This window comes from Engystomops pustulosus, chromosome 6, assembly GCF_040894005.1.
Source record: "Engystomops pustulosus chromosome 6, aEngPut4.maternal, whole genome shotgun sequence".
Lineage (NCBI taxonomy): Eukaryota > Metazoa > Chordata > Amphibia > Anura > Leptodactylidae > Engystomops > Engystomops pustulosus.
In genome coordinates this window covers 99,542,021-99,566,663 of record NC_092416.1, presented here as the reverse complement: position 1 = coordinate 99,566,663, position 24,643 = coordinate 99,542,021, and the positions used below count along the sequence as shown (strand labels likewise).

Sequence of the window (24,643 nt, the reverse complement as noted above, 5' to 3'; positions counted from 1 at the left end):
AAATGTACAATGTCTGTGCTCCAAATGCCAGTCATTCCCTTTTGAGCCCTGCCGTGTCTCCATCCTGCAAATTATTGCCACATATGGGGTATAACCAGGGTAACCCACAGAATGATGTTTGGGGTGTTTTTGCCCAGTGGCATGAGTTGGGCAAAATAAATTGGCACTCACATGGCATATTTGATTTAAAAATGCAATTTTTACTCTGCATCATTTACTTTGCATTAGATTTAGCCAGCATGTTGGGGGTTAAAATGCTCATCACAACCCCATATAAATTATTTGAGGGGTATAGTTTCCAAAATGGTATAATTTCTCAGAGGTTTTTATTTCACTGGTACCTCATGGGCCCTGTGAACATGACATGGCACTCCAAATCCAAACGTGTGAAAACGGAGCTCCCAAAGCTAAATTTTGCTCCTTCTCTTCTCAGGCCTGCTGTGTGCCCAGCCTGTTAATTATTGACAGATGCGTGGTATTGTCGTACTTGGGACTACCCGCAGAATGATTTTTGGGGTGTTTGCCTAAAGTGGAAACCGCAGAAACTAAGCCATCAACCAGCTCCATAGCCAAAAAGGTAAAAATATCATGCCACTTGGAAGACGGCAATGCAAAAATGATAGATTTTTCCCCACATTAGGCAAATTTACTACAACATAAGAAAAAATATTCATGTATGGTATCCCCAAAATCATTTCAACCTATAGAATAAAGATAACATGATTCTTAGGCTATATATTGAACATGAAAAAAAAGGAAAAAATCCAGTGCATAATTAATGCTTTTCTACTCCTCAAAATAAAATTAATACATTTTCAACAATAGGAGATACCAACCGCAAAATGGTAACACTGGAAAAAGCATCTCATTCCACAAAAAAATGCCATAACACGGCAAGAACACGGGAGAAATTGTATAACAAATTGTATAACAAATTTTAAGATGGCCTTTTTATATTTTGAAAATGTGTACATTTTAGGGCTAAATGAACGGATAACCGACAAAATCGGACCATTCTAAATTTCACCTCGATTTTGATTCAAGTACTATGAAGATCTCAAGGGGTTTACAATCTTCCTAAAAGCTGTTTCTGATAGTTTGAATGGAGCAGATTTGAAAATGGGTTGATTATGTCGGGTGGTTTTAATGCTAAATATTTAAAATTTCATTCAAAACAGTAAAAATAGTAAATTCTGAAAATACGAAATATTTATATTCGATTTGTAAGTCGCGCAACATCAAAATAAATGATCCAGACAGTTCAAAAATTGTGGAAATGTAAAGTAGACATATGGTAAATGTTATTCAGCAACTTATTTATGTGTTAAAACTTTCTGCCTGAAAACACAATGATTTTTAATTGCGAAAATAGCTAATTTTTTTTAAAAAAACATAATTTTTTATTTTTTGTAAATAAACGCAAAACTTTTTAATTAATACACACAACCACTGTCGTGCACCAAACAGTGATAAAACGCAAATATTACATTCAAAATTTTCACTAAAATATGTAAAAATACAGACAACTTATATAAATAAAATTTACATTCCAAAAACAGTAAAATGTGAGGAGTTCATGTATATATATACCCAAATATGAAGCAAAGGGAACCTTAAATCCTTAAAACAAGCCAAACATGTTTTGTAGAGTTTCACACAGATATATTATAGTATTCGCTCCTACACAACGGTATCCCAAATAAAAACTATATATACCAAGCTAATGAGATAACAAAGCTCGCTTTTAGATGGGTGTAAAATGTGCGCCATTATATTAGCAGCGCAATAATGGAACCTTCTGCAGTTCATAAGAATTTGAGAAAGAAGCCATAACGTAAGTACAAATAATGGAGGGATGGTGTGAAATAAAAACTTTACTCAGGAATTTGTGTCTTTTACATTTTACGTATAACGTTTTGGACAATTTTTTCCCAGGATTTTTTCTTCATTTGTAAGAAGAGAATCTCCTCTCTCATAAGAATCTAGGGTTGTTTTTCTAGGTGCCAAAGAGCTGATGATATTAGCTGTTAAATAGCCGTCGGGAGTGATTTTTATATATAAAAATCACACCTAAAATTGTCACTTTAAATGTAAATATCTCTGGAGAAACAGAGAAAAAAAACCCTTAGGTGCCATGAATCCAAAGTTATGGCTCCTAGAATCTCATACGTCCTTGGTCATTCTGGTGCCACCCTCTGAAGACGTAAGAAATATGTCCTTACTAGGGAAAGGGTTAAAGTTAATCTTTTACTACCTCACAATTTTGAAAGTACTGCTTCACATTCAGGAGCATTTTGAATTTTGTTTATAGCCCACATGGTTGTAGAGATATCAGTCCCGGTATCTGATCATTGTAATGCTCTCCACTGTCAGAGAGGAGAAGGGGGTTTGTTTTATAGTCTTTCTTTACACTGTCCAATTAACAGCAGGCAGTGTGTACATTCACAGTTTGATCTTGCTGTATTTATCTCCCACTCTGCTCACCACAAAGAACACAGCTGAATAAGAAAAGGAGATAGTCATTGGCAACAAAAACATGCTTGTTGTCTAGGGACCACCAGTGTAGAACATGCAGAAATCATTATGATAGATGAGCATAGGGAAATCCCGTACAGAGCTACTTTTCTTTCCCTGCCTTCTGCAAAATGGACAGTATCAGAGATACATATTCCCTACTCCACTACAGAATCCCATCTCTGACAGAGGAGAGAATGACAATGGTTAAATACTGGGCTTATATATTGGCAACTGTGGGGGCCAGAAAGAAAATTGTGCCCCTGAATCCATGAAACCGCTTCTACAGAATGTTGATCACCAATTATGTGAGGATTTAGTTAGATTTTGAATGAATAAATGACACATTACACTGGCGGTTTCGTGCCAAACAATATATTAACCTCTCTGGTGCTTCCTCCTCTATAATATGTTGCCTGCAGACTGCACTATGTTCATAGTAACATCAGCATTACAATTTTACTTAAATAATATTAGTTATGAAATGTACATGGGATGTACAACAAAGGATGCATGCATACAAAATGTATACACTCAATCATTCTAAAAAGTTTATTATCATTGACTCATTTAAATAAGAAGTTTGATCTTAGCACTTATTCCATACAGAGAATATGCAATACTGAACACCTTACCAGCCACAAAACATACTCTCCATAGTCCAGCATGTAATGCCATTTTGACTTCAGTTGTCTGGTTTTGAGGTAGGACAATTCCTTCTTCCATGTACAGCCAGTAGTCAGTGCTAACTGCTATGCCAACCAGAAGGAGACCACATGCACCAAATACACTACTGAGTAGTGTCAATGCACGGCTGCTACAATTACTCATCCTAGAGGCTAGGGAAAATCCAATCACAAATCTTGCAGTTACCTGTGGGGAAAAATAATAAAATGTTAACAGCAATTATTAGCTGGAGGTATGATTTAATGTGACTCAATAAGTATGAAGTCCAAATAGTTGTGTTGGAAAGTGAATATTGTATTCCTAAAAAAAAATTTAATACATTGTTATCAGCGTGACAAAAATGGGTATTAGATATTAGATGTGACCAGTTGATAGGATGACACACTGGAACCGTGTAGAGCTTCATGAGTGCACTCTACCTCACGGCTGTGTCTAGTTCAGCAACAGTATAGATGTGAAACATGTGCATCAATAAACTGACTTTCAGGATACCCTTTGTCTACAGTATATAAGAGTAAAGAGAAATGTAGTGAGACTCAACGAGTCATAGTGTCCAGGTGAGTAGAGCATGCACATATTGTTCAATATAGTTAGGCTCACATCTATTTTTGAACTCTTTCTGGAGAATGAAAAATAAATATATGCCTGCATTTTAATTTAAAATATAATTCATTGTACAGTATAATTTTAAGTTAAGAGGGAGTTGCGGACATCATTTTGTGGTCCATTATAGTTTCAGTGGCACATTTTAGTTCTGCCTATTTAATACTGGTGGTTCAGGGCTACTACAGGCTCAGTTCCAATTTGCTTCCATGAGATCCAAGCCTGCAGTAAGCCTGAACAAACACCAGACAATGGACAGAGGTGTATGCTTCTATCTCATCCTGTGTTTCTGGTGATGTGTCTCTCATCTGGTTGTGCCAGTTGCCTGTTGCTGGTTGTTCCCATGAAGACAAGATTCTTAAATATACTAAGGTGAATAAAATTACAAATTCTCTATTTTACTCTTATTATAAAAAAACTGCATATACAGATATAATTCCAACCTGTCTCTATCAGTCCTGGTGTTTACAATTTTCATTGTCCCCGGATAGGACTGTAAATCTTCTGATTATGGTTAGATTCTTATCATGAATAGCTTCTATTATCTGCTCCCTGCATTGCTATTTGCCCCTTGCCCCTCCCCCCTAAATTACAAGACCAGATCAGACACAGACACTTCCTGCCAACAAGCAGCATCGTCCAGGGACTTACTCTACAAGCTACAGACAGATAAGGTCGTATAGCAGAGCTGACTATATATTTATTGATTAGGTGAGGGAGCAGAGCTGGCTTTGTGTGTGTGTTATAGTTGAGTTACCGAAGCTGATAGTGTCCTTGTGTTTTTATATCCATCTCATGGATCTCATCATCTCTCATTTCTGATCTGTCTCATCTCTCTTTTTCTATGTGTCAGATGCTAGAATAATGTTTAAAAGTTACATAAAAGTGTAGATAAACCATTTATCCTGATCATCTGAGCAGATTGTCAGCACAAAGCATCTCATAGCACAGAGGGATCATAAAATGTCTGCCTGTCCCCACCCGTCCTCGCCCACACTCTGGAATTTTACATTGACCAGTAAAGTAAAATTGTGTAAAACTATGTAATTATTGTGTAAACATCACTAGAGGATTAAAGAGCTTTCTTTCATGGTCACGGGCAACCCCTTTAACCCCACCCATATCATATTTGTGACTTTTTCCTACTGTAAGGCTGTTAATTTTGTGTGGCTGGAAAACTTTACTCCAAATGTAATAAAAGGGAACCTGTCACCACATTTGCACATATACAGGTTCTTTTAGCTAAAAATTTGTTTAGCTTACATCCACATAAATCACCTTTTATCTTATATCACCTGGCATCAAAGGGGGCGTGTCCTGCTCGGACGGACCCTCCCATCTAATAATCCCCATGCCTTATGCTACCTTACTTATACTCCTTTCCATACTCCATGGAGGCTGCTGTGATTTCATGTAATCACATACATGGTGTATAGTTTGTTATTATTAGAAGGTCTAATGCGATGATGTCACTGATCACATGTCATGAATGTAACACAAGGCACCGTGTAAGAAAATTGAGACAATTTTTCCCATCTGTACATAGCGCGTTACATGTCTGTCGTTGAATATTAGCAGAGAGTCTCTAAGTACAAGAAGGCAGGGCAGTAATTTGAAGAGACACAGAGCTGTCAGTCAGAGTAATGGGGTGTGGTTCACTGGCAGCCTGGGAGAGAGAAGAGTCATAGTCACTAGACATGAGTCACAAAAGCTAATTTGCAGAATCAGAAAAACCTCTGTAATAAAGGTACAGTGCACCACTGACAGCTAATTCTAGGTGATATGGGGAGGACTTGTAACCCTTTATCAGCAGGCATTGTTAGTCAGGGTGGTCAAATTCTGGTGACAGATCTGGTGACAAATCTGGATTTGCAGTAACATGACAGGTATTATCAGTCGAATGATATAATTATATAAGTTTGCCCCAAAAGCAGATTGAGAATAGAAAGATAATTTTTTACCACAAAACCATTGCTGCTGTGTAGTAAAAATCTTGAAAAAAAATGTGTAAATAACATTTTTTCTTACTTCCTTGTGCAACAGACAACGTGAGTGACAGAGACAGACAGGGAGATTTAGTGACAGACAGGAAGAGTAAATGAGAGAAAGATGGAGAGACAGGCAGGGAGAGTGAGTGACAGACAGATAGAATAAGTGAGAGACAGGAAGAGTAAGTGAGTGAAAAACAGAGAGATGGGAGAGAGTGAGTGACATGGAGAGTAAGTAAGTGAAAGAAAGAGACAGGCAGGGAGACTGAGTGAGGGACAGAGAGATAGCCAGTGAGAGTAACTGAGAGACAGACAGGAAGAGTAAGTGAGTAAAATACAGAGAGACTGCCAGTGAGTTAGAGACAGACAGGAAGAGTAACTGAGAGACAGACAGCAAGAGTAAGTGAGTAAAAGACAGAGACAGGCAGGTATAGTGTGTAAAAGAAAGAGAGTCAGGCATGGATAGTGAGTGAGTGAGTGACAGACAGGGAGAGATAGATAATTTTCTATCCAGTACAATGCTGGGATAGTATTTATTTACACCATAACTTCAAAAGAATTGGGCTTTTGTGCAAATTGTTTTTTGATAATCAGCTCTATGGATTGGTTTTCATTCTAATGATGTAATTGATGTGCCCAGTCTGAAAGAGGATTCTTGAGATCAATATGGAATAACAGTACATGATTTTCATTATATAAACAATTAAATCCAATTATCTAATAGCATATAGTATTCACTTAGCTGGTGTAGCATCAATATGTATGAGCCTCCACACGCTTGCTAGATGACCTTAATTGGTAATGTCTCCATAAAGAGAACTCTTATTTCCTGATCCTAGTCAAACGCCTCTTAGTCAGCTAAATCAGTTCCCTACAACTGTACTGAAGAGACACAGCCATATTGAAACAGTTGGGAATCTGTTCCTTCTGGAATAGATATACTGGTTTCACTTTAATCCCACATCATGTCATTAGGCGTTCTAAAAATCATGCCGGATGGTAAAAAGGGATGCCTTGCAAGATAGCAAAAGAGATGTGGTTTTCCTTTTCCCATCCTGGAAAACGTATTTGAATATAACCCAGAATACCCTAGTGGAGCAACAATGGCTATAAGTCTCCACATTCCTGGAAGGCGGATTTAATTGGCAAATTCTCTGTGAACCTTGTTTAGATCAGAGAGAAGTCATTTTAAATTAAGAAATTAAACCTGTCAAAAGAAAGTATTGTATTAAAAACAGTATATAAGTACAGTAGTAAGTTTAAGTATTGATTTATAGGTACAGGTTTTAGTTGGCTATAGTATTTATTTACACCATAACTGCAACAGAACTGGGGTTTGTGCAAATTGTCTGTGAGTACAAATGTCTTAAAAATTGTGGGGGAGTAAAAAATTCAATCACTTTGTTGTAAAACCTACTTATAGTGGAACTGGGTCTTAATCTATAATTGTCTCATAAATTACATAAGATATAATGAGCATTTAATCAGAAGGCCATACCGTATATACACCATCTCACACTAATTTCCATTTTGTTTGTTTGTTTTTTTTAAATAAAATGCTAAAATATTGTCTCTACAAGAAAGCAGTTGAAAATAAAAGTTTTAAAGGAATGCTTATTTATAAGCTTCAAAGCTAAATTATAGCTCACGTGAAATAATGGAATTTGCTTAGAAAACAAAATCTGAGATATAATGGTTAAATGTTACTCCCACAATGCCATGCCATTCTCCCTAGATACCTTAGAGTTTGTGATGATTATTGGTACCTCCCCTGCTGCCACACCCTTCTGGAGTCTCAAAGTGTCACACTGAATTGTAGAAGGTTTGGGACAGGTGGTTGTTCAGAGTGGTTCTTCCCCAATGTAAAGGGAAGATCATTACCCTATGATGAGCAGTAACCTTTACCTAGCTCTGTCTCCTGGGTGTAATAACAGTTAAAGAATAGAGAAGGGGTAACCAGATTGAAATTGCGCTGCTATTTCAGATAGGAGAGTACTTATGTTTAGACAAATCGGTACTTTAGTATTATTCATTTAAAAAACATTTCTTTAACAGATTTAATATTCAATACAATATTCAATTCTATCTATCTAGTAGATTGTATTGGAACTATAGGTTTCGGGGAGGATTTCCCCTTCTTCAGGTCCAAATGGTTGTTCTGAAACATGTAAAAGTAGTGGATAAAATGACTTCTAACATGGGTATATAATATAAATATAGGTACATTAAAACTCAATCAAAATCAGTTTTAAAAATATATATAAAACATAATGCATTTAGTATAGAATACAAAGATACTTCTTGTTGGAATATGTCTACTAGTTCAGAAGCCATTATTCAGGAGGGTAACGTACAATGAAATTGATCAGTTAATGATCAGTTATAGGCACAAAGTGCTAGCACATACAAGAAAAATACATACAGAGTATATACAATCTAAAATTAAAGTTCTTACAGGGTATGAGAGCTTTTGTATAAAAGAAACCATATTTAAAATTCATTATAAATAAGAAAAGAAGTAAGAGAGAAAAAAAAGAAGAGGGGGGGGAGGGGACTGACCGTGTTAACACGCTGGATAGGTGGTATTTAGCCTGTTCAAAGCTGTAAAGGTAGCAGCCTCACAAGTTAATAGCCTTTTTCTATATTTCTCTACAGACACCATTTTGTCCACACGGATGCCTTCATGTCTTAGACGGGGGTCATGTTGTCCACTCAGAAGCCATATTGTTAAATGGCTTTCATGTCATGATTCAGACATCTTGTGTAATCTGTTTGCTTGCTTGCCTGCTTCTCCTTGACTCTTGTTAGAGATAGTTGTGCTTCAGCCTGTTTTCTTCTCCTTATCTTATTTTTGTTAGCAAGAGGCCTTTGGAGCCATTCTCAGTACATTTTGTAGCTGGGATAATATAAACACACTGGGGCATTCACTTACCCGGTCCATTCACGATCCAGCGGCGGGTTCTCCGACGCTGATTCGACACGATTCACTAAGGTAGTGCGCCCGATGTCCACCAGGTGTCGCTGCTGCGTTGAAGTTTGCCAAGGTCCGCCGGAGTTCACCAATCTAGGCTGGGTGCAGGTTAGTGCGTGTCAAGCGACACCTTTTTTGTTTTAAATACGGTGATTCTTCCGAATTCGTCTGGTTTTCCACTGACCACGCCCCCCGATTTCCGTCGCGTGCATGCCGGTGTGGCACAATCAGATCACGTGCGCCAAAAACCCAGGGCAATTCAGGGAAAAACAAAACGGTAATATTTGGGAAACACGGCGGAAAATCCCCACTGTTTATATGAGAACAAGACCTCGGAGAAAACACTGCATAGTTCATCAATCTTTTTGGAAAATGTCTTAAAGCGGAGGTTCTAGTGTAATTAAACTAACTAGCATTTAAGTATTTTATCTCCTTTTCACGCCCTCTGAAAGTTTTTCCTGTTTTTACATGCACAAATATGGTTTTGAAATAAACAGAGTGATTTAAGTGCAGCTTAAGACTATGCCTGTGTCTTTGTTATACTCTGTTATCTCGCTGCCGGCAGTTATCTTATCCTCCCCTGTAAGGGTTGATTGGATATCCCCTTACAAATCAGGAAGGTTGTTACAGCCTGCATAAAATCCCTAACATCCCTTTTTGACCAGTCCTTAACCCCTTCCCGACATTTGACGTAATAGTACTGCATGACGGGAGGTGCGTTCCCGCAAAATGCAGTACTATAACGTTATAGCCGACACCTGCCTCTAACACCCGCGATTGGAGATTTCTCCGATCGCGGGTGTTAACCCCTAACACGCCGCGGTCGCGCTGACCGCGGCATGTCAGGGGCATTTAACAGGGAATCGGACACCCCCCCCCCCCCCCCGCGGCGCTTACCGGGGGAGTCCGCTGCTCCGATCGCAGCCCCGAGACTGCCGGTGCCCGGGGCTGCGCGATCCTCCTTCTGGGAGCCGGGTCCGTGCCTTCTGGCAGGACCCAGCTGTAACACACTGAGCATGCGCAGTGTAATGTGAAGAAGAGCTTGAACGAGCGATCAGTGGTTCACTTGTTCAAGCTTACCTGTAAAAGTAAATAAAAAAGTTAAAAACATTAAATAAAAACATTTTTTAATAAAAAGAATTAATTAAATAAAGTTAAAGTCCCCTAAACACAAATAATCCCTGTACACATGCAATAAAGTGAGAAAAACACAAAATCGCCAAAAAAACCCACATATTTGGGGTTGTTGCATCCGTAACAATCCGTACAATAACCCAGAAACATTATTGGACCCGCTCAGTGAACGCCGTAAAAACAAAACCCGAAAAACACGCCAAAAATGTACATTTTTCATAAAATCTCTGCACAAAAATGTTCTAAAAAGAGATAAAAAAAAGTTATGTGCCCCAAAATGGTACCACTGAAAAGAACAACTCAACACGTAAAAAATAAGCCCTAAAGTAGCTCTGTCAACCAAAAAATATTGAAGTTACATTTCTGAAAAGATGGAGAAAAAATATAGAGATTTCCTCTATATTAGTTTTTATCCAGTAAAATTGTAAAAATAAATGAAAAACTATATAAATGAGGTATCACCGTAATCGTAGTGATCTGCAGAATTAAGATAATATAGTATATTTAGTGTACGACCCCCATAAAATACAAAAAGAAAGTAAACCAAAATTGACAATTTTCTTTTCCTTCATACATTCAAGAGTTAATAAAATCTCATCAACAAGCTAATGACCCACTAAAATGAAGTATTTGTAAAGTGCATCTCATGTCACAAAAAATAAGCCCTTATTTCTCCAAATTCCCAAAAAAATAAAGATTGTATAGCCAATAAAATGTGACAATGCATAATCTGTTCTGAATGGCGCAGCTTCTCTTCGATGCCCTGACATGTGCCCATACAGCAGGTTACCACTACATTTGGGGTATTGTTATACACGGGAGGGATTGGGTATCAAATTTTGTGGAGTGTTTTGGTATTTTATCCACTGAAAATTTGTAAATTTTTTGAAGAACACATTTATTTAGCCAAAAAAATTTCACTTTCAAAATTGCATCCGATTTTGTTTTAACCCCTGTAAAACAATTAAAGGGTTAACAAACTTCATAAAAGCTGTTTTACGTACGTTGAGGGGTGTAGTTTCTATAATGGGGTAATTTATGGGGTATTACTTTTATTTAGGCCTCTCAAAGTGATTTGAAACCAGAGCAGGTCCCTCAATAGCAGGATTTTGCGTTTTTTATGAAAATGTGAAAAATCACACCTAAAGTTCAAAGCCCCATAACATCCTACAAAATTAAGAGTATGCATAAAAAACCACGGAGGCATAAAGAAGACATTCGGTGAATGTTAGTTATTAAGTATTTTTGCGGTTATGACTATGTATGGAAAAAGTAGAACATTTTGAAGTTCGAAAATCAAGAAATTTTCCAAATTTTCACCAAATATCTGATTTTCTCATAAATAAATGCAAAACATACCATCAAAATTTTTCAACTAACATGAAGTACAAAGTGTCACGAGAAAACAATTTCAAAATCACTTGGATATGTTAAGTCGTTCCAAAGTTAGAACCACTTATAGTGACACAGGGCAGATTTGAAAAAATGGGCCGTGTCAGGAAGGTGAAAAGTGGCTTCAGCGTTAAGGGGTTAAAAGGCTTTATTGATTTATTGATCAGAACTTTTTAAGGAATTTTTATACTTATTGTTTTAAGGGCCATATCTTCCTTTTCTATGTAATATCATAAAAGCTTTAGCTGATACATAAGGATGGTTAAAAAATAAAGTTAAGGGATCTTTTATTAATTTTTAGGGTTTTTTTAAGGTTACAAAAACTGGACAAAAATATTATTTTTGTAATGTATAGTGTATATGTATTTTTTTTTCATTTTTCAAATGAACTCAAAATGACCATTATAAATTAATTTCCTAGTGTGTTATGGTTGTTTAGATATATAATATGTACAGTGAGGAGCAAATGGGGCAACTATGGAGATGTTTTTATAGTGTAGATAGGGATTTTTTATTTTATAGAGGAATTTGAAAGTGTATTTTTGAAATATTTTTTAATATGTGATGTGTTTTTGTGTGTTTTAACTTGATATGTCACCCATAAGGTCATAAAAGACACCTGGGGGACATATCCACATTCATTTATTTTTTTTTAACTTTTTTTTTTTTTTACTTCTAGTTTTCAACTATAACTGGGGCATCTGTAAGAGCCCCAGTTACAGGGAGAAGCAATGTTTGATCAGAGCTGGACTGGGGCAGTGTCAGTTCTCCTCCTCTCTGCATCATGCTCCTTTAGTCAGGGCTGGTTCTAGACAAAATGGGGAAAGGGCAAAACTAAAAGTGGGGCCCCAAAATAAAACTATTTTATGACCAGTCACAGTCAGTGAGAGGCTCCTTTAGTATGGTAAAACAACCTGTAATATGGGAGAATTTTATAGGAGATAGATAATAGGGAGATTGATGGGCAGCACGATGGCTCAGTGGTCAGCACTACAGCCTTGCAGCGCTAGTCAACATCTGCAAAGAGTTTGTATGTTCTCTCTGTGTTTGCGTGGGTTTCCGGGTCCTCCGGTTTCCTCCCACACTCCAAAATATACTGGTAGGTTGAATAGATTGTGAACCCCATTGGAGACAGGGACTGATTTGGCAAACTCGGCTCAGCGCTGCGGAATTATTAATTATAATTATTATGATAGAAGATAAATATGAAAGATGATAGAGATTTCTAGATGCAGAACTATAAAGTAGATGGTATATACAGTAAATAGATATGAGAGATAAATACAGTAGAAGAGAAATAGAAGATTGATTGAAAAATAGATAGGGAAAAATCAAGATATATAAATGGTCAGATTATAGGAGATAGAGAACTAGACAGATAGATGATAGATATATAGACAGGAGATAGATGATAAGCATCTTCAACCGATGATGCAGCTAATTCTCCCTGTAGCCTGATGGCTAAGAATCTGGAGGGGGGGGGGGACACTTCAGGGGGCAGTATCTCTGGCTCTGTGACACATAGAACCTCAGTTCTTTTTTGCTATGAATGAGTCTCCTCTTTTACATGAATCTGTTTCTAAGTGTCAGGAAAATTGAGATATTAACTGTTAAACTGCCGTCTGTTAAACTGTTAAACACCTGATATTCTCACTTTAAACATTTTATCTCTGGATCCATGGCACCGAGAAACACAATTCAAGATTCATTCGAAAGAAGAGATTCTTTGCCTACCCATAGCGCCGGGCCTGCCTTTAGTGCAGTGCTGTGAGGATTGGAGAAGGACATCGGGGACATCGGTAAGTCACGCCGACATTGGGGAGCCGTACTGACATCGGAGGGTGAGTATTTAAGTTTATTTTTTTAAGGGCCGTGGGGGCAGGCTGCTATATACTACTAGGGGCTTGCTGTATACTACTAGGGGCTTGCTTTATACTACTAGGGGCTTGCTGTATACTACTAGGGGCTGCTGTATACTACTAGGGGCTTGCTGTATACTACTAGGGGCTTGCTTTATACTACTAGGGGCTTGCTGTATACTACTAGGGCCTGCTGTATACTACTAGGGGCTTGCTGTATACTACTAGGGGCTTGCTGTATACTACTAGGGGCTTGCTGTATACTACTAGGGGCTGCTGTATACTACTAGGGGCTGCTGAATACTACTAGGGGCTGCTGTATACTACTAGGGGCTTGCTGTATACTACTTGGGGCTGCTGAATACTACTAGGGGCTGCTGTATACCACTAGGGGCTTGCTGTATACTACTAGGGACTTGCTGTATACTACTAGGGACTTGCTGTATTCCCACCTTCGGCTTATACTCGAGTCAGTAGTTTTTCCCAGTTTTTGGTGGTAAAATTAGGGGTCTCGGCTTATACTCGGGTCGGCTTATACTCGAGTATATACGGTACTTAATTTAAAGACTTTTGTGATGAAGATTGGATGCATTTCCAATTCTAATAAAAAAAGTACATGAATGTATATTTTAAAAGTTTTTATTTATTGTGATACACCTCAATAAAGATGATTTAAAAAAGAGCTGGACTCTTGCTTTAACTGTCGCAGTAAGTATTAACACTGGACACAGCTGTTTAACCCTTTAGATGCCCCTGTGTTGACAGCTGCATGTCAGCACCTTTTCATTGTGATTGCATAGTGTACATAGTTGCTATGGCAATCAAAGTCTCTCTCCTCTCATTCTCCCTGTCCGTCTTTCTGTCTCTATCCCTATCAATCTTACCTCACACATGAGCTGTCTTATACTCATTGCCTATAGTAGCGGACTGAGAGCGGGATTTAACATTTGAATTTGTGTCGCAAGACAATGCACTTACATGCACCGGGAAGAAGATGGTGAACTCCAGCGGACCTGAGCGGGGAAGCAACACAAGGGGAAATCGGACGCACGATCTTAGTGAATCGCACTGGAGTCTATGATTGTCCTAGACCCTTGTGGACCCAATCCAAACTTAGAATTGGGGCCCCCATATACCTAAACCCTTGCTGCAGGCTCCACCCTGCACATAATACTTCAGAATACACATATTTCCACTATACAGACATATGCACACATAGACTATATATGCATATCACACATATATAAACACAGCATCATAATCATATATACTCTACACAAAATATAAATACGCTACACATACAAATACACCCACACCATATGTACAAAACTCTAAAATACAGTTGCACATAATTATTTACACCTACACCAATACCCTCATATCTGTACAATACTAATAATATTGCAGTAATGAATACCCCACATACATAAATATATACAAGCTGGGAATATACTGCTCATTACTATACAGTGCCAAAAAAATGACTGCACATCAGGCCTGTCATAAGGCAGCTATAGACGTCACTTACTGAATAACACAGTTATAGCTTGGTCAAAGCTACAACTTCCTCTGATCAGTCCAGGTCTTCTTGGTGGATCCTGACAAATGATGGTTCTTCTCCATCAGTTAAAAAACTTTGATAACTTCTCTGGCCGTGACTTATTGCTACAGAATGTCAGCAGATTGCGAAACTGTGCCCCTAAAAACACCACAGTCACTTACAGTATAAGGTTACATGGATAAAAACCTAATCTCCTAATTTATATACGGCCTTCAGTTGTCTAGCTGCCTTCTATTACTATATGCTCCAGAGGCCCCCATCCAGAAGGCCCTCATCCCAATAATATTCAGTTCAGAATTACCCTCCACTTTTATATACCGTCCAGAAGTTCTCCTTCCTATAATTTACCATCCAGGAGTGCCCATCCTTCCCCTCCTATACTAATACTAATATACTGACCAGGAGCCATTATTCTCCCGCTTACTACAAAACAATATCCATTATTATTTCCCTCACCCAGGGGCGTTGCTAGGGTGGTAAAAGATTCGGGGCACGGGCCCCAATACATATGTAGCGCTCTTACAGTAATGCCCCCTCCTGTACATAACCCCCTCACATGTGGCTGTGCCAATAACAAGGTTACTTCTAGTATATACAGCTACAGACAACACAGGAGAAATCCCTACTTTTTCCCTCCAGTGACTGCAGGTGATGTATCCTCCATCTTCTCCATTAGGCATCACCACATCTTATGTTCCTCATTGTCCCTACATCATGTTCCCTGGCAGTGTTATCCTGCTGCCGCCCCTAACAATCTCCCCAAATACTATAAGGCAGCGTCACACTTTGTCTTGCATTTAAACAAAACCAGGTGCGTGTTACCCATCACTTGTGTATTACTGGAAAAGCAAATGAGATCAAACCGAGGCCTGTCCTAGTGCCATGTGTGAACACGCTCCAATAAATGTGCTCATTACCCCCCAGTAATGTGCCCCACACAGCCCCCCAGTAATGTGCCCCACACAGCCCCCCGCACAGTAGGTAACGTGCCCCACACAGCCCCCCAGTGAGTAATTTGCCCACACAGCCCCCCCCAGTAAGTAATGTGCCTCACACAGCCCCCAGTGAGTAATGTGCCTCACACAGCCCCCCAGTGAGTAATGTGCCTCACACAGCCCCCAGTGAGTAATGTGCCTCACACAGCCCTCCAGTATATAATGTGCCCCACACAGCCCCCCAGTATATAATGTGCTTCACACAGCCCCCCAGTATATAATGTGCCCCACACAGCCCCCCAGTAAGTAATGTGCCCACACAGCCCCCCAGTAAGTAATGTGCCCACACAGCCCCCCCAGTAAGTAATGTCCTCACACTGCCCCACAGTAAGTAATATGCCCACACAGCCACCCAGCATATAATGTGACCCAATGTCCCCCACAGCCCCCTCTAAAAAGTTCCCCCCAGTCATAAGTAATGTCCTCCTAAGTCCCCCCTGTCCTCATAGCCCTCCTTTAATGTCCCCAGCCACAAGTAATGTTCTCCACAGATTCCTCCCTATGTCCTCATAGCCCCCTGTAATGCCCCCAGCTTCAAGTAATGTACCCCACAGCCCCCCCCCAAAAAAAAACCCTGTAATGACATCTGCAGCTCCCATGTCCCCCACAGCCCTCCCTTCCCAGGTCCTCTTAGCCTCCTGTAATGGTCGCCACAGTCTCCTCAATGTGCCCTCTCCCCCTCCACTGTATCATTAAAAAAAACAAACATACTCACCCAAGTCTTCTCTCTCTCTTCCGTCTTCTCGCAGCACTGAGGCGCGGTGACGTCATCACCAGGCGTCTCCTGCTCCCGGCAGCTATAGTGAGCTGCTTGAAGCAGGAGACGCTGTGAGATCGCGTCTCCTGCTCCCTGTAGTGGAGAACGGAGCCGGCGGCTCTGTTATCCACTACAGTGCTGAGGAAATGCGCCCGGACACCGGGACATTCGGGGCACAGGCCAAAAGATCCGGGGCACGGGCCCCGGATCTTTTGACCTAGTGACGCCCCTGCCCTCACCCATCTTATTACATACCAGTACCCATAATTATATCTCCCACCCTCTTTATTACATACTAGTAGCTATTATTACTTCCCCCCACCACTCATTCTTACATACCAGTAGCCATTATTATCCCCCCCTTAATTTATACCATGAGCAGAATAATATAATATATATATATATATATAATATATACTCAACTTATCTGCTCCGTTGTTCGAGTGCTGATCGGTTGTCTTCAGTGCATCGAGAAACGCACCCAGCGAGGGAAGCGTAATTAAGTCATTGCACTGCTGGTCATGGAAGACGGCCCAAGCGCTGCTGTAAAGAGTGACAGAGCAGGAAGTGTCATTGTACATCACTTCCTGCTCTCTCTAGGCTTTCAACTGTATTGGAGAATAGCTCAGAAATAGTTAAAATCTGTAAGGGGAAACCAGCGGCTGCACAGATTTTAATCTGTGACAGCCGCACTCAAACCCCCTCCCCTTAGCTTTCGCCAGCATTTTAAAGGAGGGCCCAGACTGCAGCTGTCAATATACTGCCACTCGCTAGGCAGACATGCCAGCCGTGGCCCGGACCCTTCTCTTACAAGGGCCAAGTCGTGGTCGCAGGGGGGACACTGATTGCCACAGGTGCCATTGATGTGCAGAGCGGCAGAGAACAAACCAGTATGTCTGAACATTGTGAAGGACATTGTGTGTGATTTCATGTGATCAGATACATACATGAGTTAGATTTTGCAAATGTTCCTGGGTAAAGGAAAGAACCTTAGATGACATTACCCTGGTGGCATGACATGAAGTGCTCAATGATGTAACAGAATTCTTATTTCAGCAAGGCACTATATAAAACATTTGACACAGATTTTTCTACCTCTGATAACAAGTAAAGAGAAATAGATTATGTGCCTGTAGATTATATTGTCCATAAATACTTCCCTACAGCAGGAACAAGGACAAAGAGAAATGCAAGTCAAATGGAATTTGCAGTACCCCATTAAAATAATTGGATTCACCTTAGGTGAGTTGCATATAAGTTTACAAACTGATGTTTTTAACATTGCAGCCATGAAAAAGAACCATTTAGGGAAAAGGGTTGTTGTTTAATCAAAGTTTTATATGAAGCATTTATCTTTGGTGGGTTAATTTAAATGGCAGATTCCCTTTAACTAATCATCAGTAGGTGTATTCCCCTTAATAAAAGCAAACATTTTAGCAGCTTCCTGTTTGATTAAGTGGAAGGGGTTGACTTAAAGAGAACCTGTCATGCAAAATAAACCCTCTAATCTAAATAGATTTTCATAAACTACCTTTAGAAAGCATTGTCTCTATCCCTTCATTGTCCCTCTACATGCCTGTAAACCTAAGCAATATCACTACCATGTGACCAGCCTCATTTACATAATAAAGAAATGATGATTTTACAATAATTAATGTATGAAATGACTAGATAAAGGCTAGTGGCAGAGACCTGATGACAGGTGCCCAGGGCCGGATTATAGGCGGGGCTCGCGGGGCTAGAGCCCCGGGGCCCCCACCATCTTGCCCCCCCTAGGGGCCCCCACCAGACCGCACCCCCGCTCCTCCCGCGCACACTCTCTTGAGCCGCCCGCCGCCCCTAGACATAGGTGACCGCCTCCCCGCCCATCTTTCTGCATAGGTGACCGCCTCCCAGCTCACCCATCCCCCTGCATGGCCTCCCCGCCGGTCCATAATGCTTCATGGCGGAGCCGCCCGCTGCCCGCCCATCGCCGCCCACCCCGCACGGCACAGGTGACTCCCGCCTCCGCAAGCGCGCTCCCCCCGCCACAGGTAACTGTTTCCCAGCTCGCCCATCCCCCTGGCCTTCCCGGCATTACAAACCACAGCATGGCGGAGCCGCCCGCCCCGCACGGCACAGGTGACTCCGCCTCCCCCCCCCCCCCTTCCGACACAGGTAACCGGCTCCTGGCCCCCCATCCCCTGCTATGGTTGAGTCATCCAACAATGCCCCCCCCACCGGCTCACCCCGCGCAAGCAACTCCGCTCGAACCGCCCCGGCCCCGCCCCCCGCTCCCGCGCGGCTCCGCTCCACTTGAACAAGCACCCGCCACCCCTACTCCCCGGCCGAGCAAGCAACCCCCCCCCGACCGAACAAGCAACCGACTGACACCCCCGCCCGAAGAAGCACCCGCCCGAACGCCAGCCTGACGCCACGGCCGGTCACCGGGGGTAAGTGTATACATGTATTTGTCTGTGTGTATATATGTGTATATATATGTATATGAGTGTATATGTGTATATACAGTATATATAGGCATCTACTGTGTATGTGTGTGTATATGTATATACTGTGTATATAGGCATCTACTGTGTATATGTGTATATATGTATATACTGTGTATATAGGCATCTACTGTGTATATGTGTATATATGTATATACTGTGTATATAGGCATCTACTGTGTATATGTGTATATATGTATATACTGTGTATATAGGCATCTACTGTGTATATGTGTATATATGTATATACTGTGTATATAGGCATCTACTGTGTATATGTGTATATATGTATATGAGTGTATATGTGTATATACAGTGTATATAGGCATCTACTGTGTATATATGTATATACTGTGTATATAGGCATCTACTGTGTATATGTGTATATATGTATATACTGTGTATATAGGCATCTACTGTGTATATGTGTATATACTGTATAGCTGTGTTACTTGGGTGAGGTGGCTGTATGTAGCTGTGTTACTGGGGATGAGGCGGCTGTATGTAGCTATGTTACTGGGGATGAGGCGGCTGCGAGGCGGCTGTATGTAGCTGTGTTACTGGGGGCGAGGTGGCTGTATGTAGCTGTGTTACTGGGGGCGAGGCGGCTGTATGTAGCTGTGTTACTGGGGGCGAGGCGGCTGTATGTAGCTGTGTTACTGGGGGTGAGGCGGCTGTATGTAGCTGTGTTACTGGGGGCGAGGTGGCTGTATGTAGCTGTGTTACTGGGGGCGAGGCGGCTGTATGTAGTGGTGTTACTCTTTGGATAGTGGAAAGGAAGCAGGAGGACGTATGTGTACGCTACACTCAGTGGGGGCCTCCACCAGATTTTGCGCCCAGGGGCCCCCACCAACCTTAATCCGGCCCTGCAGGTGCCCTTTAAAGGGGTATTCCCATGAAGACAAGCTTCTTAAATAAAAATCAAATTATGGACTATTCATGTGACTGGGTCCATAATTCATTTACAAAAAAGGCCTATAGATGGCCTCACTGAAACCCATTTGTCCAAATTTAATTTAAACTTGACTTTTATTCCATCATATTAAAATATTTTCCATTCATATAACTACACGTGTCCTACAATTATTTAAAAATCTACAAACTTTGTAGAATTATGTGTGGAAGAAATATGATCTATAACGGCATAGGGGCATAAGGCATAAGTATTTGTCTTCAGTTATGAATCAGGTGCTTGGATTATTTACACTCGACACCCGGCTATTACACCTTACTATTACATCACTTAATTACACTCATAGGTGAGATAGAAAGTACTAAGTTTTAACACTAGATGTCAGTGTCACTCCTCATACAGGGGTTCAATTGTATCAGAATCTTAATTAATATTTTGTCACAACGATATTTAAATAAACAGAAGTAGTTCCCTGTAGGCTACATTCACACAATGTATGCCCACCGTACATAAATTGGCGCCGGGTTGAAAAGCAGGGGATGAGTTCTGCTCACCTCTGCCCCTCTCCATAGGAATACACAGTACACTGCGCGGTATTCCATCAAAAGATAGGACATGTCGGTTGAAGACCCCAGTTACAAACTGGGTCCACGTTTCCTGGGACTGTTTGAGCTGTTGCAGTGCATTAATCCAAATTCCTGCCCCTTCCTGAGTCCCCTGCCAGATCTTTGTGCTTCCATGCTTAAGAGAAAACTTTGTTCCATTCCCTTTGCAATCATCATGATTTCCCGTGGTGACCCCGATTCCGTTCCTGACTCCGATTCCATGCCGCCTGTCCTGACCTACCGCTACATTCTTGACTCTTATCCTGTGCTGCCTGTCTTAAACTCCTGCCTGTTCCTGACCACGAGTTTTCCTGACGATTCTGTACTATGCCATGACTGCCACCGAGGACAAAGTCGCGCCTGTGGAATGACCTGATAGTACCACGCTGCAGCAGGTCCAACCAGTTTTGAGGTGGGATCTAGTAAAATCCGGGTACCACTTAGACTCCAGTCCCAGCTGTTGGCTTACGTCATCGTCCACGGTGGTCCAGAGAAACCACTACCACTGATCCTGACAATTGCTATCTAAAATATCAGTACACTACAGCCCCTCTTGACCTGTTTCGCTAGAACAGTGGGGTCCTCATAGCTGCCAGGGTTAAGTGCAATGTGCTAACATCCAGAGGCTATATAACCTCTTTTTGTGACATCATCATTGACGTATACACTTTTAGTGGCCAGTTGCAAGTCTCTTCAGTGCAGGGCCAATAGAGAGAAAACATTATCTATGTTAATTAGCACCACTGTGCTCGCGCCCGATACTTAGTCTCTGCAGCGATTTACCCACATCTTCTGCATCAAAGGTACCATTGAATTTATGCATGCATTTTAGCGCATGCATGACTTTCTACAGCACTTCTGCCCCACACTATATATGATGCTGAAGACCAATACAACTCTTTTTCAAAGTTTCAATGCTGGCTTGTTTAGTGTATATACAATTATACCAGGATTATATAAGGAACATACTGTTATTAGTCAATACTCTACAACACTGTCCATAAGTCTGTATAAAAAGAAGACCTTTTATATCTTTCCAAGACAACACGAAAGTATGAATACATAAGTGAATAACAAACCTTCATAACAGTTAATTCTTAATTATGACTTTGAGCATATAACAAAATAACTTTTTCATGGATTATCATCTGTTTACAACTTTACCAAATTTTTGACGATATTACCTTATGGATCTCATGAAGATATTACAGAAACATATCTCCAACAATGGCACATTCAGATCAAATTTATTAAAAAGCAGCAAAGATGAATCCCTCATTAAGGCCATTTAGGGTAAGGCTGTCCAGCCAATCAATCCAGCGAGCTGTTTAATCTTTGGCATACAGTTCAGGCCAACAGTTTGGAGACACCTTCTCATTTGCTGGTGACACTGTTGGGGATTTATTCAAAATTGAAGGCATACTGAACCAGCATGGTTACCACATCATCTTGCAGCAGCATGCTAGTCCACCAGGTTTGCATTTAGTTGGACTATCATTATTTTTCAACAGAACAATGACCCCAAACACACCTCCAGGCTATTATACCAAGAAAGAGAGTGATGGGGTGCTACGCCAGATGACCTAGGCTCCAGTCACCAGACCTGAACCCAATTGAGATGGTTTGCGGTGAGCTGGACAGCAGATTGAAAGCATAAGGACCGACAAGTGCATTTCTGGGAACTCCTTTAAGACTATTGGAAGACCATCTCAGGTGACTACCTCTTTCATGTGTTAATTCATAGTTTTGATGCCTTCAGTGTGAATCTAGAATTTTTATAGTTAAGAAAATACAGAAAACTCTTTGAATGAGATGGTGTGTCCAAACTTTTGGTCTGTACAGTTTAGTTGCAGAAAATGAAATCTCCACTTGGAAAAGATCCCATGTAGGCAGCCACGTCATTTTTGCAGAGTCTGAGACATTAAAGTGACTATGTACCAATCTGTCTCGGTCTCTACCACAACAATAAGTGATTCGTTGTTGAGTTTGTCATTGGCCTTTAGCAATGGCCCATATTTTTAAAAAAACTTCTGCACATCTTCAGCATAAGCATCTTATGTTCCAATACATCAACCCATCTTCCTCTCATCATTCTTCTTCACTGTATCCTGAATCAAATTATCCCTATTCACTAATTTTATACGCTCTTATACGCTCTTTCAGGTCCTTTTGGGATATCCGTTTTCAGTGAAACGATTACAAAAAAGTTTCTTTATTAAAGTCAGCATCGTTTGAGCAACTTCTTCTGACACAAAGGTACTGGCCAACTGGAATACTCCTTCTAAGTGACTGTGGGTGCACACTTTCCCAATTCAGTAAGTTATTTTTGGCTGTACTTTTTTGGAATACTGTGAATCCCAGTTCTCCTAAAGTGTCAATATAAATGGTGAGATGTAAGAAATTAATCTTGGATGGGTGAATTTCCAGAGTGAATTTCAAACCAATATCATTATGATTAAGGTTCTTGACAAACAAATTGAATGTGTCCTCACCCCCATGCCAGAGAATGAGGACATCATCAATATATATGCCCTAAAATAAAATGTGGTTGGCAAATTACACAGCCTCCCACCATCCAAGAAAAAAATTAGCAAAGGTGGGTGCGCAAACGGTGCCCATGACAGTAACTTTCACCTCATGGTGAAAGGTACCACCAAACAAAAAATAATTATGTAATAGCAGAAACCTAAGAAGGATCAAAGTGAAGTGACTATGGTCAATAAATTGTAGCCCTTTCATGTCCAAAAAACTTACATAAATACACATTGGTGAATACATTCTGGCAGTCTCCCAATTGAGGCGTGTTATGTAGACTACATTTGTTTATTTAAATATTGTTGTGACAAAATATTTACAAAGTATCATTTAAGATAATGATCCAATTAAACCCCTCTATGAGGAGTGACACTGACATCTAGTGTAAAAACTTAGTACATGCAGTCCCCGGGTTAAATATAGATAGGTTCTATAGGTTTGTTGAAGTAGAATTTGTATTTAGGTCATAATTGTATATTTTATAATTGTAGTTCCAGATTAAATTTTTCTTTCCCCAGTGGCAATTGGAGTTTCAACATTTTTTGCTGTAATAGGACCAAGGATTATCAATAAAGCTTCATTACAGAAATTTACAGCTGATCATTGCAGTCTGAGACTATAGTAAAGACTCCAGAGAGCTTCAACAAAGGTCACAGTGAGCAAAGTGGTCCATTCGTAACTAGGGGTCGTCTGTAAGTCGGGTGTCTTTAAGTAGGGGACCGCCTAAATTCCCTTTTCCATCTCACCTATGAGTCGAAATAAGTGACGTAGTAAGGTATAATAGCCGGCTGCTGAGTGTGAATAAACAGGAATCCAAGGGCCTGATTCATAACTGAAGGCAAATGCGTATGCCTCCTGTCCCTGTGCCATTATAGATAATATTGCTTCCACATATAATTCTACAAAGTTTGTAGATTTTTAAATCATTCTAGGACACATGTATATTTATATGACTGGAAAACAATTTAATGCAATGGAATAGAATAGAAGTCAAGTTTTAATAAAAGTTTGACAAATGAGTTTCAGCAAGGCCATCTATAGGCCTTTTTTGTAGATAACGATTCTTAACTATACTCAGGTTAACAAAACAACACTGTTATTAACAGCATTTCTCATTCATAATTCCAACCTGTCTCTATCAGTTGTGGTATATAATTTTTTCGTTTCCCCTAGATGTGACCATAAATCTTCTGACTATGGTTGAATTCTTCTCATAAGTAGCTTCTCTTGTCTGCACACTGCAGTGCTCTCTGCATCCGGCTCCTCTCTCTGCATTACAAGACCAGCTCAGACACAGTCACTTCCAGCCAACATGTAGCATCAACCAGAGACTAAATAAAAGTGTTGATAAACCCTGGACAATGATAATCTAAGCACATTGTCAATACACAGCCTTTCACAGCACAGAGGAATCATGAAGTGTCTGCTTAGAAAATTCCCACACAGTAAAGTTAGGTAAAATTGTAAAGTAAGAGGATTATTTATTGTTTAAACATAACTATGGGATTAAAATTTGAGAACTTCCTTTTATGGGCAAACCCTTTTAATGACAACACAGGAGGAATGATAACGGCCCATCAATCAAAGAGATATTTGTCCACTTTCATACAAAATGAATATATGAAGATGTTTTACACAAAAAG

General features: G+C 40.3%; 1 protein-coding gene across 2 annotated transcripts in view; it reads right to left on the bottom strand.

The window, feature by feature from the left end:
• CACNG7 (calcium voltage-gated channel auxiliary subunit gamma 7) overlaps window positions 1–24,643 on the bottom strand; it is a 170,358-nt gene that overhangs the window by 72,484 nt on the left and 73,231 nt on the right. For both annotated transcript variants that reach the window (XM_072110474.1, XM_072110473.1), the window contains exon 2: window positions 3,150–3,387. In XM_072110474.1, coding sequence (XP_071966575.1) covers window positions 3,150–3,345 — 196 coding nt within the window. In that variant the 5' untranslated portion in view covers window positions 3,346–3,387. The remainder of the gene's footprint in view (window positions 1–3,149; window positions 3,388–24,643) is intronic.